The 17,088-nt window shown below is 41.9% G+C and overlaps 1 protein-coding gene across 2 annotated transcripts in view; it reads left to right on the top strand.

Moving 5' to 3' along the window:
- sh3gl2a (SH3 domain containing GRB2 like 2a, endophilin A1) overlaps positions 1-10,235 on the top strand; it is a 41,687-nt gene extending 31,452 nt beyond the window's left edge. The window contains exons 4-10 of one of the 2 annotated variants that reach the window (XM_069665686.1): positions 1,237-1,380; positions 1,663-1,796; positions 1,881-2,039; positions 3,557-3,660; positions 3,775-3,893; positions 5,091-5,105; positions 5,719-5,872. In XM_069665686.1, the coding sequence (XP_069521787.1) occupies positions 1,237-1,380; positions 1,663-1,796; positions 1,881-2,039; positions 3,557-3,660; positions 3,775-3,893; positions 5,091-5,105; positions 5,719-5,744 (701 nt within the window). In that variant the 3' untranslated portion in view covers positions 5,745-5,872. Of the gene's footprint in view, positions 1-1,236; positions 1,381-1,662; positions 1,797-1,880; positions 2,040-3,556; positions 3,661-3,774; positions 3,894-5,090; positions 5,106-5,718; positions 5,873-7,664 lie in introns of those variants that run through there. The other variant, XM_069665685.1, reaches the window with a different exon arrangement.
- Positions 10,236-17,088: the final 6,853 nt, after the last annotated feature.

The raw sequence follows: 17,088 nt of genomic DNA on the forward strand, positions 1-17,088 counted from the left end.
AGCACACTTCCCAGATATCCAGACAGTGTTGCATGTGTGACGTCCACAGTTGGCTCCGGCTGTAACTCTTGATTTTCCTCGCTGACGGTCGCTTTCCTTTTTAGACTGTTTGCCTTCATCTGAGAGTCGAATTTGTTTCTTTTTCTTTGGATTTTCACTTATTTTTGAAGTTGTATCTGTAGTCATCGATCTTTTCTTTGTTTGTTCAGCCATAGTAGATTACTGTTTATACGCAACACTTGCAGAGACCGGAAAAGCAGCCGCTTAGCTCCGCCTACCCTCTCTGGCAGACCAATCACTGCTGGCTGATGGAAAATGCGTCACTAACTGGGGGCCGCTTGTGATTTTTTTCCATGAAAGTCGCCACGGACAGCCAGTTTGTAATACTGCAAATGCAAAGGCTTTCATCAGTGGGCCATAGGCTAAGTCACCATTGTGTTACCTCATTTGGCGATAGATAGTGACTTAACAGACATTTATTTTAATTAAAATCTTCGAGATTATAACTTTAAAGTGTTCTGTTCAATACTTGCGTCTTGTTCTTGTTGACATGATGTTTGCCTGGAGTCATTGTGTTTCCCTCAGAGTTACACTTACATGAAATGTATTTAGCTTTAGGGCAAACCGTAGCACAAACGCCTCATATTTAATGAGCGATCTGATGGATTGAACCATCATCTCCTGGAATGACTTCATTAATCATTAGACGAGATGTTTCAGGATCTGTCTGATTCAGCTCAGCGGGTGTAACTGACTGATCGATCACTTTAACAGAGCAGCACGTTGCATTATCAGAAAGAACCTTGTGTCTTTATACAAGCTGGGGAAAATGGGGATGTGAGAGTAAGAAAAAGTGAAATTTGCTCAAAAATATCCTACTGGACTTTTTGTAAGCAGTCTGCATCAAGGTGAAATAAGTTAGAGGTTATATTAAACAGCTGGACTTGCACTAATGACTGTTGTTGGATGCACATTAACCTTTCAAACCTTTAAATGACTCCAATTAGCGCAACCAAGTGTTTTCTAATGTTAGCCTGTTATTGTGTGTACCTATTAGGAAAGAAATAAACGGTCTCCACAATAAATAACCTCCAAATTAAGCAAGGGCATTTCTGAAAAAACATTTTGACTTAATTTGGCACCTCAGCCGTTTTGTCTTCCGTCTAAATATGTAAATAACTTGTCCTAACATTGAGCCAAGTGCTGTCTGGTTTCATGATTGCTTTGCCTTCACAGCCACCAGAGCCAAGATGAGCATGATGAACTCCATGTCACGTATGCGGGGGCAGGAGAAGGGGCCGGGCTACACGCAGACCGAGGCCATCCTGGGAGAGTCCATGCAGAGGTTCGGCCGGGAGCTGGGAGAGGAGTCTAACTTTGGTGAGCTGCAGCACATCAAACCTCGGCACAGAGAAGAAGCACAAGAGAACAATGTGTCATTGTTTTATTCCCTCAAGGACGCAGTCACAATGTGATGAAAAATGCATGAGCCTGTTTTCCAGACACGGTGCCGGAAGTTTGCTCTGTTATTTAGTTCACAAGCGACGGCATTAAAATGTTGTTCAGAGAGAAGTACCTGTCTAATGAGATGGTGTAACTGGAGACAAACTACAGTACACACTTGCATTGAATTGAGCTGTTTTTACCGTCTTCTTTCCTCAGGCATTGCTCTGATCGACGCTGGGGAAGCCATGCGTGAGCTCGGGGAGGTGAAGGACGCTCTGGACATGGAAGTCAAGCAGAACTTCATCGATCCGCTGCAGAACCTCCATGAAAAAGACCTGAAGGAGATTCAGGTACGAGTGCAACTCCTGAGAAAATAATTCATGCTTTGGTTGAGGACTCGGATTTAACTTTCTGGTCTTCTTCTTCTTCTGCAGCATCACCTGAAGAAAATGGAGGGCCGCCGTCTGGACTTTGACTATAAGAAGAAGCGTCAGGGCAAAGTGACGGAGGACGAGATCAAACAGGCGTTAGAGAAATTCGACGACTCCAAGGAGATCGCTGAGCAGAGCATGTTCAACCTGCTGGAGAGTGATGTAAGGATGGTTTCACTGTGATGACTTGTCTCTCTGCCTTGCTGAGGACATTTGAATGTGACTCAAACTGTTCTGACGTGTACTTTCTACGAAGTAGCTTCATGAACATTTCATTTTATCTCCTTTAAAACTTTAAAATCTATGATGGTCAAGATCATGATCAATTGACAATAATGTGATACAAACATGCGAGAGACGCACGTTAAGTCACTCATTGGATGTGGAGCACCATTTGGGCCTCCAGGTCAGCTGTTGCTATCTTGGTTTTTAGGAACCCAAGAAGGCCTTTTTCTTTACGGGTAGCTCACTTTGCCGGCAAAATTAGCTGGCACAAATTAGCCACACCATAATACATCCCCTGCTTGATCGTCTTTGTCGCTCTAAGTGGGACCATCCATCCATCCATTATCTATACCGCTTATCCTGTTCAGGGTCGCGGGGGGCTGGAGCCTCCAGGTACACCCTGGACTGGTCTCCAGTCAATCACAGGGCCGACACATAGAGACAGACAACCTTTCGCACTCACACCTATGGGCAATTTAGAGTCACCAATTAACCTTACAAGCATGTCTTTGGACTGTGGGAGGAAGCCGGAGACCCTGGAGGGAACCCACGCATTCACAAGGAGAACATGCAAACTCCACACAGAAAGGCCGGCCACACAACTCCAGTCACTGTTCGTAGTCAGAATACTGTTTTACCGTACAACCAAACAAATACTTGAATACTCAGTTAGTTGATTCTGAGCGTTTGCAAAAGATTATACTACAGGGTCCATCAGTAGCTGTTTTTGAGCTTTCTATTATTTCACATAGACTGTATAAAAGATAAAAGTGAAGCCTAAACATCTCTATCGCCCCCTGCTGACTGGCTGCAGTATAGGTCATAAAGCCCGCCTCCTCCATGTTAACAGATGGGACATGAGTCAAACTATAAAATCAAAATACACATCAAATAAATGTTTCTCAAATGTGGTTTCTGTCATTACAGTTAGTTCTTATCATGCTGATGTACGTCCAAGTGTTCATTTGTCTGACAAGTTTATTTTTAATTAGTTATTTGATGCTGTAAAAAGGATGATTGACAGCTCTGTTGACAATTACGGCTCCTGCAGCCGATCTGTTCCTGATTAGCAGAGTAGAGAAGGATTGCCATCATTGAAGTTTCCATATTTGTGAATGTCTGCTTCAGAGCAACACAAGAAGCTGTTCTGCTGTTAAATATGCCGATGTGCCGGATCCTTGCCAGGTATTTTTTCCTGTAAGTTAAGTGTTTGTTTTGGTTGGAGGAAGTGTCGACGGCATCTCCACCTGCCGGTCTCTACGGCGCAACTCTGGCTCCAAAAAGTCATTGTTATTTCACAACAGCTACATTCCACGTCAGAAATGAGCTGTCAGTCTGTATGTGTTAATAACAGTCCCACCAGTGCTCCAGGTTAGCCACTATTACGTGTTTTTTGACCTTGCTGTGTATCACCTGTTATGAGTTGTAACAGTAGACCGTCACATCTTTCACAGATTGAGCAGGTGAGCCAGCTGGCTGCTTTGGTCCACGCTCAGGTGGAGTATCACAGCCGCGCTGCTGAGATCCTCACACAGCTCTCCAGTAAGATCGACGAAAGGTCAGTGCTTCCACTTCCTGTTTCACTGGGGCTATTTATTTCACTTTAACAGATGCACACCTTCATGTGGAACCTCTATTATTTATGCATTAATCCTTCATGTTTTTTTTACAGGATAAGGGACTGCTCCAACAAACCGAGGAAAGAGTTCGCTCCTAAACCGCGTACGTCTCTGGACTTCTCTTCTATCAGTGAGAACCACAATGGAGGCATCCACGGTGCTCGCTCTCCAGGTGAGACCCCCGGTTACAAACCTCACTGCTCAGAAACATGTCCAGAAACTGGTCCTGGTGCTTTACACACACACTGTGGTGTCTCATTGGAAAATGTCATACATTTCTATTACAAGACAGAATAAAGTTTGCAGGAGTATCTGCTTTAAAGGGACGGTTTCTGGGCAAGTTTCAACACGTTCACGACGTTCTTTCCTTTATCACGCCGCTCTTTGTTTTTCATTTTGGCTGTAAACTCTCAAATATCAGCCAATCAAAATGCATTTAATAAATTATAATACAAAATCTATACACACAGCAGATCGAATCAGTGCATTGTACTCAGAGTTTCCAGTGATTAAGTCTGTTTAATTTCTAAATATCAAGCTACTGAAGCATTGCATTTCCTGTGGATGTTTCACAATAAAAGCCTTCCAGAAAAAGAGAAAAGATTAAAAAGGATTGAAGCTTTTATTGTGAAACTTCACTTTTGAACAGGAAATAGCTACAGTTAAAAATCACTTCCAAAAATGGGAGCCAATCAGAAAGAAGGCAGTCTCTCTGGGGCGGCAGTGGCTCAGTGGTGGAGCCGGTCATCTCTCAATCGGAAGTTTGGAGGTTCGATCCTTCAACATGTGACTGCTACAGTCAGTATGTCGCTAAACCCCAAATTGCTCCAGAAGGGATAGCCAATGGTTAAGAGTGTGAATGGAGATTGGCACTTCATTGGCATCAGTTGGTGAAAGAGTGAATGTGACATGTAGTGTAAAAGCGCTTTGAGTGGTCTAAAGACTAGAAAAGCGCTTTATAAGTACAGTCCATTTACCACTGAGGTTTTGGTTTTCAGGGAGACTAGTGCACATAACCTCATCTACAAATAAAGCATGGACAGAAATACACTGCAACACACATAAAAGAAAACAACTGCATGTGGTCTTGTAAACTGCACAAAGAGACGTTTGGGATAAGAGGGAATCAGTGTCCTCTATCAAAATAAAAGCACAAAGCGTTCATTAGTTGAAATGAATAAAAAAAGGCAGATATCTGAGAATTTCCGGCGTTTTTACTGGGTTTGCTAATTTTGTCTTTCTTTTTCCCAGCGTGATTTCCCAACATTTCCGTTATTACCTGTACTGAACAGAATATCAACCAATCCAGTGCCAATTAATGAACCTGTGCACTCTTCTCTTTCCCTTTATGATTTCTGTTTCCTTCCAGGGGCGAGGTCTCCAGGTGAGCATGCAGGTCAAACTTATCTGTCAATATGTCTCTCCTCCGCCTGTGTGCTCATCAATTCACTTCTTTCTTAACAACATCTTTTCATTCGTCACTTAAATCTTTTTACTACTTTCTCCCCCACCCCTCCCCCCTCATGTGGTTGCCTCTTCCCTCTTTGCAGCAAGGTCTCCAGGTGAGACAAAAGTGAACCCCCGGAGAGAGATACGACAATATCTCTTCCTTCTTCATTTTGTCATTCTTGTTTTCTTTTTGGTACATCTCTCTTTCATTTCTTTATGAGAAAATTGTTGCACTCAAATGATTCCAACAGCAGAAAAACAAGTGCCGTTCACTGTACAGAGAATATCCGACCTCCAATCTGAATGAAAAGCTTGACAGCGGACAGCATTTGTTTTTTCTGTCAGTCTTCTGTCTGTCTCTTCCTCTCCCTTTATCCCTCCGTCTCTCTTTCAATTTGTTTTCCAACCTGTGTTGCTCCTCGCTTTCTCTTCATCACTGCGCCGACTGTACTTACCCACCATTCATCGTTTATCCATCTGGAAAATACAATGAAACGTAACCACTTCTGCTCTGTTCTCACCTTTGTTTTCTCCTTCCCCCTTTGCAGCAAGATCTCCAGGTGAGCCAGAGTGACTTGGGAAGAGATGCAAAATCTCTTTATCACTCTTTTTTTTAATACCGTCTTTAAATGGACTTTTCTGGAAGTGTGTTTTTGTCTGCATTTTTGTTTGCAGTGCAGCTCGTCTGCAGTGCTGTTTCTGTCTAACCCCTGGTTTCTCTTTTGCCCTGATTTCTTTATCAAATCCTTCTTTTATTGTGAAAGGACTAGTTTGAAACTTTGGGAAATGAGCTTATTAGCTCTTCCGCTTTGAGTTAGATAAGAAGATTGAAATGACTCATGTCCGGATGTTAAATATAAAGATACAGCCAGCAAGCCCGAACAGAAACTCTAACAATCACGGATTAGTTCAGTTCCCGAGTTTTGTGTCGGCCTATTTCTGGAGGGGAAACTTCCTGAAGTCTCAGAGACAACAAATTGTCCTTATAATGGTGGAGTGTCAGTTACATTTATGTTCTGGTACGAGAAGAGATCTAAGTAGCTCATTAGTGAGCTTCAGAGATGCTGACAGATGCTTTTGTTCCCTTTGAAAGGAGTCGGGCTAACTGAAAGAACAGCAGTTGTAGTGGCTGTTGTTCCTCCAGCAGCCACAAGGGGCAACAACGAGCCCCAATCAAAAATACAATATGACAAGTGATGCAATAAGTGATATTTATTCTTATCAGTAGTGTAACAAGTAGGGATGCACGATATTGGATCCTTTGCCGATATCCGATATGCCGATATTTTCCAACCCTTTTTGCCAGCTTCGAAACCGATATATTAGGCACATGTTTTTTTCCACCTAATCGCAGAGAACATCAAGTCTCCCATGTAGTGGAGTTGATAACATGCCTTCTCTTATTGTAGCGGCCCGATGGTTTCGGAAACTGCCGCAGACATCTTGCACCCTTCTTCACACTTGACTGAAGAGGTGTGTTGCAGGCAATGCGCGTGCACACTCGTGCCGAGTTGTTGTTTTATCAGTGAAAAATATTGGCAGAAAAATGACATATCTGCCGATGCCGATATGTCATTTTCAAGCCATAATCTGCAGATACCGAGACAATACGTTTTACAAGAGAAAACACTAAAGCTGAAGAATATCTGGTTGGTTTGTAAAATGTTCTCCTTGTTAACGGCACAGTCTCCATTAATGAGCGTCGCTCAGCGTCCCTGAGTTGAAGTGATTCATGTCAGCGGTCACATTAGGATCCTTCAGTTTTAAAATTCTCTCTAAACTTTTGTTCACCGGCTCGTTAAGTGCTCAAACCACCTAGTCGCACTAAAAGAACTGAAACACGGCTGAACATTTAGTCTAACGAGTGAACAGAGAACGGCCGCTCATAAAGAATAAGCCAGTGAGTTGAGGACTCAGTTAGATAAAGGCACCCTTTGTGAGAGCTGCTAAAATAGGAACCCACCATATTATTTACACATTAATATTTTCTAGACACTTTGTTACTGATTAGAAGGTTTTGGTCCCTAACAGTGAATGGCACCTCTGCTCCTCCTGCAAATGAATGACCTGAAAAATGAACGGATCCTTTCAGGAAGGTTAGAGCACGTGACTCATGACTGAGCCTCACTCCAGCCCTTATGCTAAGATACGTTATCTTTAGCCTCAACAGACAGATATGAGAGCTGTATCGATCCTCTTATCTAAACCTCCCCAGGAAGGAGAAAAACGATTTCCCAAAGTGCAGAACTTTTCCTTTAAACACGCTTCATGATGAATTCCCGCTCACTGATGGTCATGTGTCTCTTTCGCTTTGTCTCCTCCTCTCTGCTTCCTCCTCTCCCCTTTCCCCCTTTTCAGCCAGGTCTCCAGGTGAGCCTTTCCACCAGCTTTTCTCCTGATAATTATCTCTATAATCTAAATACAGCATCTTGTCTCCTCCTGTTGGACTCCCTTCTTACTCTAACTCTCTTATCTCTCGGACTCTCCTCCGCAGCCCCCATGGACCAGCCCTGCTGTCGTGCACTCTACGACTTTGACCCGGAGAACGAAGGTGAGCTAGGCTTCAAGGAGGGCGACATCATCACCCTGACCAATAAGATCGATGACAACTGGTACGAGGGGATGCTGCACGGGAACTCCGGCTTCTTCCCCATCAACTATGTGGACATCCTGGTGCCACTGCCTCACTAGGACGTCGCCACGACAAGCTGTGTCTGCAAAAAGGTGGTGAAAGAATCCAAGTTGCTCCCTCAAGTATTCCCAGTAATCTTTTCCTAAACATTCCTACCAACCACCTGCGCTCCACTTTACGGGAGGCAGCACAGCAACAACACAATAACGAACAAAGATTGACGACAAATTAAAGCAAGTATGCACCAATTTAAGTGTGAAAAAGAGGAAATATCTGCATTGATGTTGTTGCTGCCCCTTATCCCCCCGGGAGGTTTCTTCAGGCTTCCACTTTCATTTTATCCAACTTCTGTCCCGGCTTTTGTCTCCGTTTCCGTTTGGCTGTCAGTCCCTCATGAGTTAATCAGAGCAGCTTTACAAGAAGTCACTCTTTCTCTCATTCACTGTACTTTGTGGAAACCTCTACAGTAGATAGAAACTTTTTCTCTCACATACTAGAAAAAGAGAAATTGGTCCACGTGCTTCATGTTTGTTAGAGACTCTAGGTCAAGCATGGTTTCAAGTGTTTAACGTTTTATCTTATAAAAAAATATGTTGAGCGGATTTTCTTTTGTTTGAAATCTTCCTCTTTTTTTTTTTGTAACTCTCTTGGCATGATGAGGCAGTTTCCGGAGAAACTACGTCCTTGTCATGCTCAAAAAATCTGTCCAAAGGATGTCAACGTTTAAATACTCCACAAAACTCGATTCATCGAGCTAATAATCACCCATAATGTTTTTACTTTTGACATATCAACATGTGCGCGTGAGTGGTCTTATGTGATTTAGATACCAAAGTTACCTGCAAAAAAAAAAACCCCGAATCAACTGCAGTTTTAGCTTCAAGATGTAAAGACGGCGTGTTTGTCGGTGAATCTGTTGGACGCGACGGGCCGAAGCTTCAACCTCTAGTTCTTTGGTATTTTTATCAGGAGGAGCGGACACCTGTGTTCTTGCGTATGTGACATTACCTATCTGAGCCAGTGATTAGTGGAGTGATGACTTGATTTGCAAACACACAAGTTGTGCAATTTAACCTGTTTGAAGTGATGTAAGAAAACTATGGTGCAAACGTTTCAATCCTCCAACGTGTATTTTATCAGCAGCTTGTGTGACAAATGGTCGATGTGTTGTGATATAATAATAACTTATAGGACTTAACTGCTCGTCGGGGCAACTGTTTTTTCTGCAGCCGAAGGCGTCGCTCCGTCCGCTGCGTCCCTGCTCGTCCGATTAGTATTCTGTAGTGTAGCTGTCTATAAGCCATTGATGACGAGGAAAAGCAGGCAGAGACAGGAGTGCACAAACGAGACGTCGTTTCTTTTGTCTTGGTGGAATTGTTTTATTCCTTGAAATGATGCAACTTACACTAAAAACCCTTTTCAACAACAAAACGCTGGTTTATCCTTTCGTTTTATGTACAACCTCAGAAGCATTACAGGATTATACAGTATGTTTGATTTTCCCTTACAAGCTGTAGGGTTTATGCAGTATTGTGTGGGATTTTTTCCTGATAATCTACAACATTTATTACAGTCCATGTCTTAGCGCAGATAACGTCCCCTCTGTTTTACTCTCTGCAGGGTCAAACATTTACGATCCCTTCTGCAGAATAATCCATGCAGCGGTTACACTGTTTTTTCACCCATCTTGTTAGTAATGTTGTGCTTGTTTTTTGGGGGGGCGGGGTTTGCATTCTGCACATGTGATGCACGGGGGCGGGGGGCTGCAGAGGACCTCTCATGCTGAGGTATTTCTGATGCACTGTCTCTGACAGTGTTCAGCATTAAAACAAACATGGATGTCTCTTTAATCGACGGAATTCATCCGATTGAGTAGAGTTACAATAAACGATGCAAAATCAGCTGATGTCCCGTTTTAAGTGTTTTTGTTTTTTTAAGGGAAGCACAACTTTAACAGACGGTAAACTTCATTGGCTGGGGAAGAATAATGATACAGTTTGAAGGTCATGTATTTATTTATTTATTTTTTAAAGGCGATAAAACTCCTTCCTTCTTTTTCTCTTTCACTTTTTTTAACAATCGTGTGTATCTTTGCCCTCAATGAGGACTGTACAGCTTTTCTGTGTTTTGTTTTCACCTTGTGTGTATAGTCGCGCATCTACAGTAACGTATCTTATTTTTGTAACTGTGACAAAAGTATACACTTACAGTATAGATGTATATATACAGTATATTATCCAGAAGCAATGTGAAAGGAGGGGTTCTCTGTGCTGCACATGATTGTCTTTGGATTGTTTTTTCTTTCATTTGTTTGTTTCTGTTTTGGTTTTTCTTTTGATTCTTGCACTGGATTCTAAGACTGTATGCTCGATGTAAAGAAAAACATGTGATAAGTCAATGTAATTTATTCAAATAAATACAGAGAAACAGTTATTGCCCCAACTTATTCTTTCTCATAGATGCACACAACTCGGCCTACACAACATCCTGCAGGTAGAAATCTGGCACTTTTAAAATAATGACACATCTTGCTTGCTGATTAACTTGGTACCGTCTCGAGCTGTTGTTTCAGACTGTGGGATAGACACAGCAGGGACTTGGCACAGAAGATAGAAGATGAATGCATTATTCATTTTCCTGCCGGATTCTTTCATGTCCTCCTGCAAGAATCCAAACGGAAAGAAATAGGTCAGGTAGGAAAATCTCTTTGGTGACTCCATGAAGGTAGAAATGTCTTAATAATCCTGTTAGTGCAACATTATCAGCGTCCTGACCGCAGCTTCAAGCATCTTAAAGGCTCTGAGAGAAATGAAACGTATGCATGTGTAAGCTGGGATGTAAACACGGTACAACATGTACAGATTAAGAGTAAAGACAGGAAATCAACAAAATAAAAGCTCAGTGCTTGTAAAGAACTGAATAACTCTATAACTCTGTTCTGCTGCAGCTCAGTGGGAAACTCATTCATGTGACAGTTAAATATCCTAAAAGCTTTTCTGCTTTCATTTTTTTAACGTGCACAGCATGTGGTCATTGTTTTAAAAAAAGAAATGCAACATTAACTAAAAACCTACTAGTAGTTAGCTAGTAGCTGAAATTAGCTCCACCATTGTCTTCAACATGAAAAAATGCTCGGATGTATTTTTATTTTGCCTTTGACGTGGGGAGTAAGTAAGTTATGTTTATTTGTTATAGCACCTTTCACAGAGTGATGTCACAAAGTGCTTCACAAAAAATCACAGTACAATAACAACAATAAGGATAAAAAAAAAACAGAATAGAAAAATGCAACTGTACAAAATAATGTTACATGATCAAAAACCATAAAAAATACGTCTTTAACTTCTTTTTAAAAGCATCATTTGAAACCAAAAACCGAATATGAGTTGGAAGGTGCGGTCACCTTTTGTCCTCAGTCGTGCACCACAAGTAGACCCTGGTCAGAGGACCTGAGGGATTTATTGGGCATATGTGGACGGAGCAGGTCAGCAGTGTATTTGGGTGCTTGGTTGTGCAGGACAAAAAGAAGGATTTTAAAATTAATTCTGATCTTTATTGGGAGCCAGTGTAGAGAGAATAGGCTGGGTGTGATGTGAGTTGTCCGGCTGGTCCGAGTCAGTAGCCTAGCGGCAACATTTTGGATCAGGTGTAGATGGGCAAGGGAGGATTTAAAGAGGCAGGTGAAAAGGGAATTGCAGTAATCAAGCCGGGAAGAAATAAAAACAGGTTTCAATTCAGCTATGTTTCTTAAATGAGAGAATCATGAACCGGTAAGTGATTTAACACGTTGCTCAGAAAGCATTTCCTGATCAAAACTGACTAAAAGACTTCTGATATTTGCTTTCATGGAAGATGAAAAGGAACCTTAGCAATCTTAGGGGCAATGCTGTCAGAGGCAACAATGAGGACCTCATCTTTATTTATGTTCAACTGGAGGAAGTTGTAGTAGTTGGAGACAGTTTTGCAAATTACTTGTGGAGTAGACAGTGGGGGACAACATGCACCAAATGATCGGACTGTAACCTCTGCTTATGGGGCACCTGCTCAACCAACTGAGCTAACCCAGCGCCCCTGGAATATTTTATTATTATGTTAAAATAATAATCTCAAAGATTTTCATTTCATGCCGAATGTTGCTGAGTGCTACTCATGGTGATTCATGCTGGGTCCAGACCTGCTCTTTTTGTAAAGTGTCTTGAGTTATGATTTGGCGCTATACAAATAAAAATTGATTGATTAATTGATTAAATAAATGTCTGTTAAGTCACTATCAATCGCCGAATGATGTAACACACGTTGATTGAGCCTATGGCCCACTGATGAAAGCCTTTGCATATGCAGTATTACAGACTGGCTGTCTCTGGCGACTTTTGTGGAAATAATCACAAGCGGCGCCCAGTTAGTGACGCGTTTTCCATCACCCAGCAGTGGTTGGGCTGCCAGAGAGGGTAGGCGGAGCTAAGCGGCTGCTTTTCCGGTCTCTGCAAGTGTTGCGAGTAAACAGTAATCTACTATGGCTGAACAAACAAAGAAAAGATCGATGACTACAGATACAACTTCAAAAATAAGTGAAAATCCAAAGAAAAAGAAAACATATGGGCGCTCAGAAGAAGGCTAACAGTCTAAAAAGGAAAGCGACCGTCAGCAAGGAAAATCAACAGTTACAACCGGAGCCAACCGTGGACGTCACACATGCAACACTATCTGGATATCTGGGAAGTGTGCTCCCGCAATTACCGTTTATCGCCGTAGGTGCCGCCAAAGAGAATGAAAGTGAGATTTTACAACTTTAATATCACAAGTTAAAGTTGTCTTACCTCAGACTTTATATGTATCTTGTCTGATAATGCTAATGTGATTTTACTTTGGTAACATGTTAAATGCAGGACTTTTACAAGTAATGGAGTATAGTTATGTTGTTATTTGATCCAAATATCTAATGTTTGAGGGTTTGAATATAACTTTCTTTAAATCATGATATGCATTCATCAGAAAAGTGTAATTATAAACATTTCTGACTAAAATACAATACATATTTCATAAACAGTCTATATTCTACATGGGACCAACATTAAATGTTTCACACGATGAAAGTCTCTAGAACTCTAAAATCTTTAAAAAGTGTATAACTTTAGTTATCCAAAGGAAGGGTGTGACAGTCGCAGTGCAAAGTAGGAAAGTGTGCAAACATAACGAGTGCAAAAGCATCATTATTAAGTTGCATGTTTGAACATACCAATAAACAGATATTCAGAATCCACACAGTTCAAATAAGCACAATGCCAAAAGATACACACAAGGTGAAATTGTCGGGCTTGTTGTGCATCACATGAGCGAGATGTTTGACAATCTGATAAGCCAGCTGTGGTTTTAACTGTATGACAGTTAACATCAGACGTGACACGTCCAGGTCCCCACCCATCATCTGTCACCACCATCAATCTGGCTACACCCTGTCTACATGCACACAGTTTAACCCCGACTCTCCCTCTGCCCTGCTGCGCACACACACGCACACACACACATTGTACACACACACACACATTGACATTGACTCTAGTCCAGTTCTGGGGGGCCTGGCTGTAACGACCAGCACAGACTGAGTCAGCGCGTCTTTTGAACAGCATCAGAGCATGTCACCCTCACAGTCACACACCCTGTGGCCTGTCGCTCTGCACATAACTGCAAATATAGACACAGCCTGCACTTTGTTTGACAAAATGCAGGTGAGATGAATCCACAAACACTTATAAAAACCACAGTAACTGGCATTGTCGTATGTGTACAGGTGGATATTGTGGATACAGGGCGTCTCCTGCTTAATGTTGTTTATGAAACAGTGCCAGCTGTCTGTCTCGTTCATTCTGCTGCTCGCGCCGACAGAAACTAGAGGTGAAGCGCCCTCTAGTGGAGGCAAACTCACAGTGCTCAGTGTGGACGGCTCTGTCAAAGCAGGTTAACCTGACATGTATCTTTAGCTGTGTTTGGATTTCTGCTTTTTTCACTCGCTTTTTCTCTTAATTTTGTAAACATGTTTTTTTGCCTCAAAATATAAAGTATATAACAATAATAATAATAGTACATTTAATTTGTATAGCACTTCAAAGGGTTCTCAAAGGCAGTTTACATGATGAAAAACAATTACCAAAGACATGTAGACAGTGAAAAACAAAGTACAGAAAATTACAGTTTTACATGTATATATATCTTTTGTTTAAGAAATTGCAATTAAGTAAAATTATGGAAAGTCCTGCATTTAGACCCTCACCCATTCAATAAAAAAAACGTATAAAAAAAATAAAAAAAAGTATATATAAGAAAAGAAAAAGTTACAACAGTGACACACTGAGAGGTCACAGGTTAACAGCAGATGTAAATAGGTGGGTTTTGAGTGCAGTTTTGAAAGAGGGGAGTGAGGAAGAGTGTCTGAAGTGTTTGGAGCGGGTGAGACAATGAAGCATCACAGGCCGAGATACAAAAATGAAGAAGAAAGGGGACAGTTGATCTTAAAAAGGACTCATTTTATAGTCTATAAAGCAAATCCACTCAACATCTGTATGAAACAGAAGCCGCCTTCAGTCCTATTTGTCTTTTTCTCCTGGATAAGGCTTCTAATAACTCTGGGTAATACTAATAATCAGAGGCAGCCACAGATCAATACTTTTGTTGTTGTTTCCTTATATTTTGGCACTGAGCCTTTTTATTGGTAAGAAGATCTCAACACTCGTGTGTTTCAGTAGAATAACAAACATTTAGATGGGTCCAAGAGTCTTTTCCCATTGGTGTAGAATGTAGAGAAAACACAGAAGATAAAAAAGGCCAATAAATGTTCGACACTATTTGTGCTTCACTTTCTACATTTATGTTAAACTCACAGACTGACAAACCATCGCAGCACATCTTCCCCAGCCTTAGGGTTTAGTAAGCGTCAGTCATCAGCAGCCGGCGTATCGAGTAGTTCCTTCTTTATACAAAAAAACAAGTGAAAGTGAACACTCATAAGTCTGATGCAGGCAGTCTATTATGTTTATAAAAGCTTCATGTCAAATATAAAGATTTCAATCGGCTGTTTTAATTGATTAGCATATCGGACAGTTCATAATTTATTACCATTTAAGTTACATTTTCTGATTCTAGCTTCCTGATTTGATTTGGGTTTGCTCGACTGGACCGGGCATTCTCCTTTATTTCCTGTATTTTACAGAAAACAAAAAGATTAAAGCATTAATCAGAAAAATAATTAAAAGCAGATAAATCAACACTTTAAAAATGCTGCTGCGCTCTCTATTTGATTCTTAAAGGGAACGTTTTCCCCGGTGGCCTCGTATTTGTTGTTTGTTTTTTCTTATCTCTTTGTTGTTTCAGGACTTGATTCAATTTGCAACTGTTATTTGTTTGACAAAGACGAAGACAACACAGCTCTCTGTGAACAACATGCCTGGGCTGGACTCACAGTCACAATAACAACATATTTTCATCAGCCTTATCACACTTTATTTCTGTATTTATTGTTTAGTTTATACTAACCATCGATTATCTATTCCGCTTATCCTGTTCAGGGTCAAGTAGAGGGCTGGAGCTGAGCCCAGCTGTCATTGGGTACACCGCCTGATCGCCAGTCAATCACAGGGCAGACACACTTACACTTATATGGGCAATTTTACAGTCGCCAATTTACCTAACGAGCATGTCTTTGGGATGTGGGAGGAAGCCGGAGTGCCAGGAGGGAACCCACGCATGCAATCGCCACACAAAAAGGCCCAGGTCATGGGATTTTAACCAGAAACCTTCTAGCTGTGAGGCGACAGCGCTAACCACTGCAACACCGTGCACCAGTAAAAGAAGGGGGGGGGGACCGAGGCAGCAGAAACACAGACATCATCTTTTTTTTAAAGTTCTACAATGTTAAAAATCTTCTGGGGCCTACATTACCCACAATGCAACTCAACTGCCAACAGTTCTGTTAGGGATTCAGATGTGTTGACCTAGAAACAAAGCAAATGTAGCCTCGAGACGCGAGTCATAAAAAGTAATTTTTCAGATGAGCTTACATGTTTTAAGTCAACGCCCACGTTTTCACACTTCACACACAACCAACGGATAAATGACAAATCTGACAATCACCTCAAGTGACGTCACCACACAGGTACGTTAGAGTTCCCGTTTAAACAATCATCAGAACACAGAGATGGTTCTGCAGAAGTTTCCGTTTTTTCACTTCCCAGAAAAATAACCTTTGTGTAATCTTGGATCGTCTTCCTGCGAGAGGGATTAAAAAAAAGGTGTCATCAACTGAAAACTGCAACACCAGCGGACACAGTGCACGCGGAAATCCATTTCCAGGGAAATGAAATGACGCTGACTACATGCTCAAACACACACTGCTCTCTAGCAGGTAATGTAATGACGCTCCTGACGCATGCCCACACACACACACACACACACACACACACACACACACATATACTGCAGGTCTGAGGAGGATGACAAGTGGGTTGAGGGGGGCAAAGACAAGCAATCGAGTAAAAAGCATTCCTCAGAGCCTCTCTCCTGGTGGGTGGCCTGCTCGGACACCGCAGCTCGTTTACCCAAGAGCCCCTTCTTCCATTGTGTCTGCATGACGCCGTCCTTCCCGTGTTACATTCACTGACACACTTCTGAACACTTCTAACAACTTCTTCTGTTGTGTTTAAAGCCAGCTGACCCCTGGCTGGTGTTGACACAGATCTCTTCAAACAGCTGATTGTTTATTAGAGGCTTATATGTATTTTAAATAAAGGTTATCTTGTGTTTTCAACCAGCACCAAAGCTTTCATTCCAGATTTGTAGCAAAACCGGCCTCCGTGCAGGCGCTGGCTTCAACGACCCACTGAGTTTGCGTGTAAAGAGGAGCGATGCTGCACACTCAGTCAGCCGCTCAGCTACATCGAGCCGTGGCAAGCTTAAACTGGCAGCCACTCCATCATATCTGACACTTGAATCAGCCGCAGCTCTTAATGCATGAATGGCAGGCTGCATCTGTTTTCTGGCCAACCCCAAACCGCAGCAGACCGCAAGACACCCACACCAGCTACAGACATGTTCCACACATTCAGCGAGGCCGGGGGAACAAAAAGTCAATCAAACTCAGGTGCCACCCACGAGCTGCAGCACATCAAAACTGGTTCTACGGCTTCCTCACACATGTTGAAGACACCGGCTGTGCTGCTGCGGGTGCAAACTCAAAACATGAGTTTAAAAGTCAAAATCGACTCTTATATAATTAAATGTGCTTAATAATGCATGT

Source organism: Semicossyphus pulcher, unplaced genomic scaffold (genome assembly GCF_022749685.1).
Source record: "Semicossyphus pulcher isolate SPU_LCO1_2020_fin unplaced genomic scaffold, fSemPul1.0.p SCAF_17, whole genome shotgun sequence".
NCBI lineage: Eukaryota > Metazoa > Chordata > Actinopteri > Labriformes > Labridae > Semicossyphus > Semicossyphus pulcher.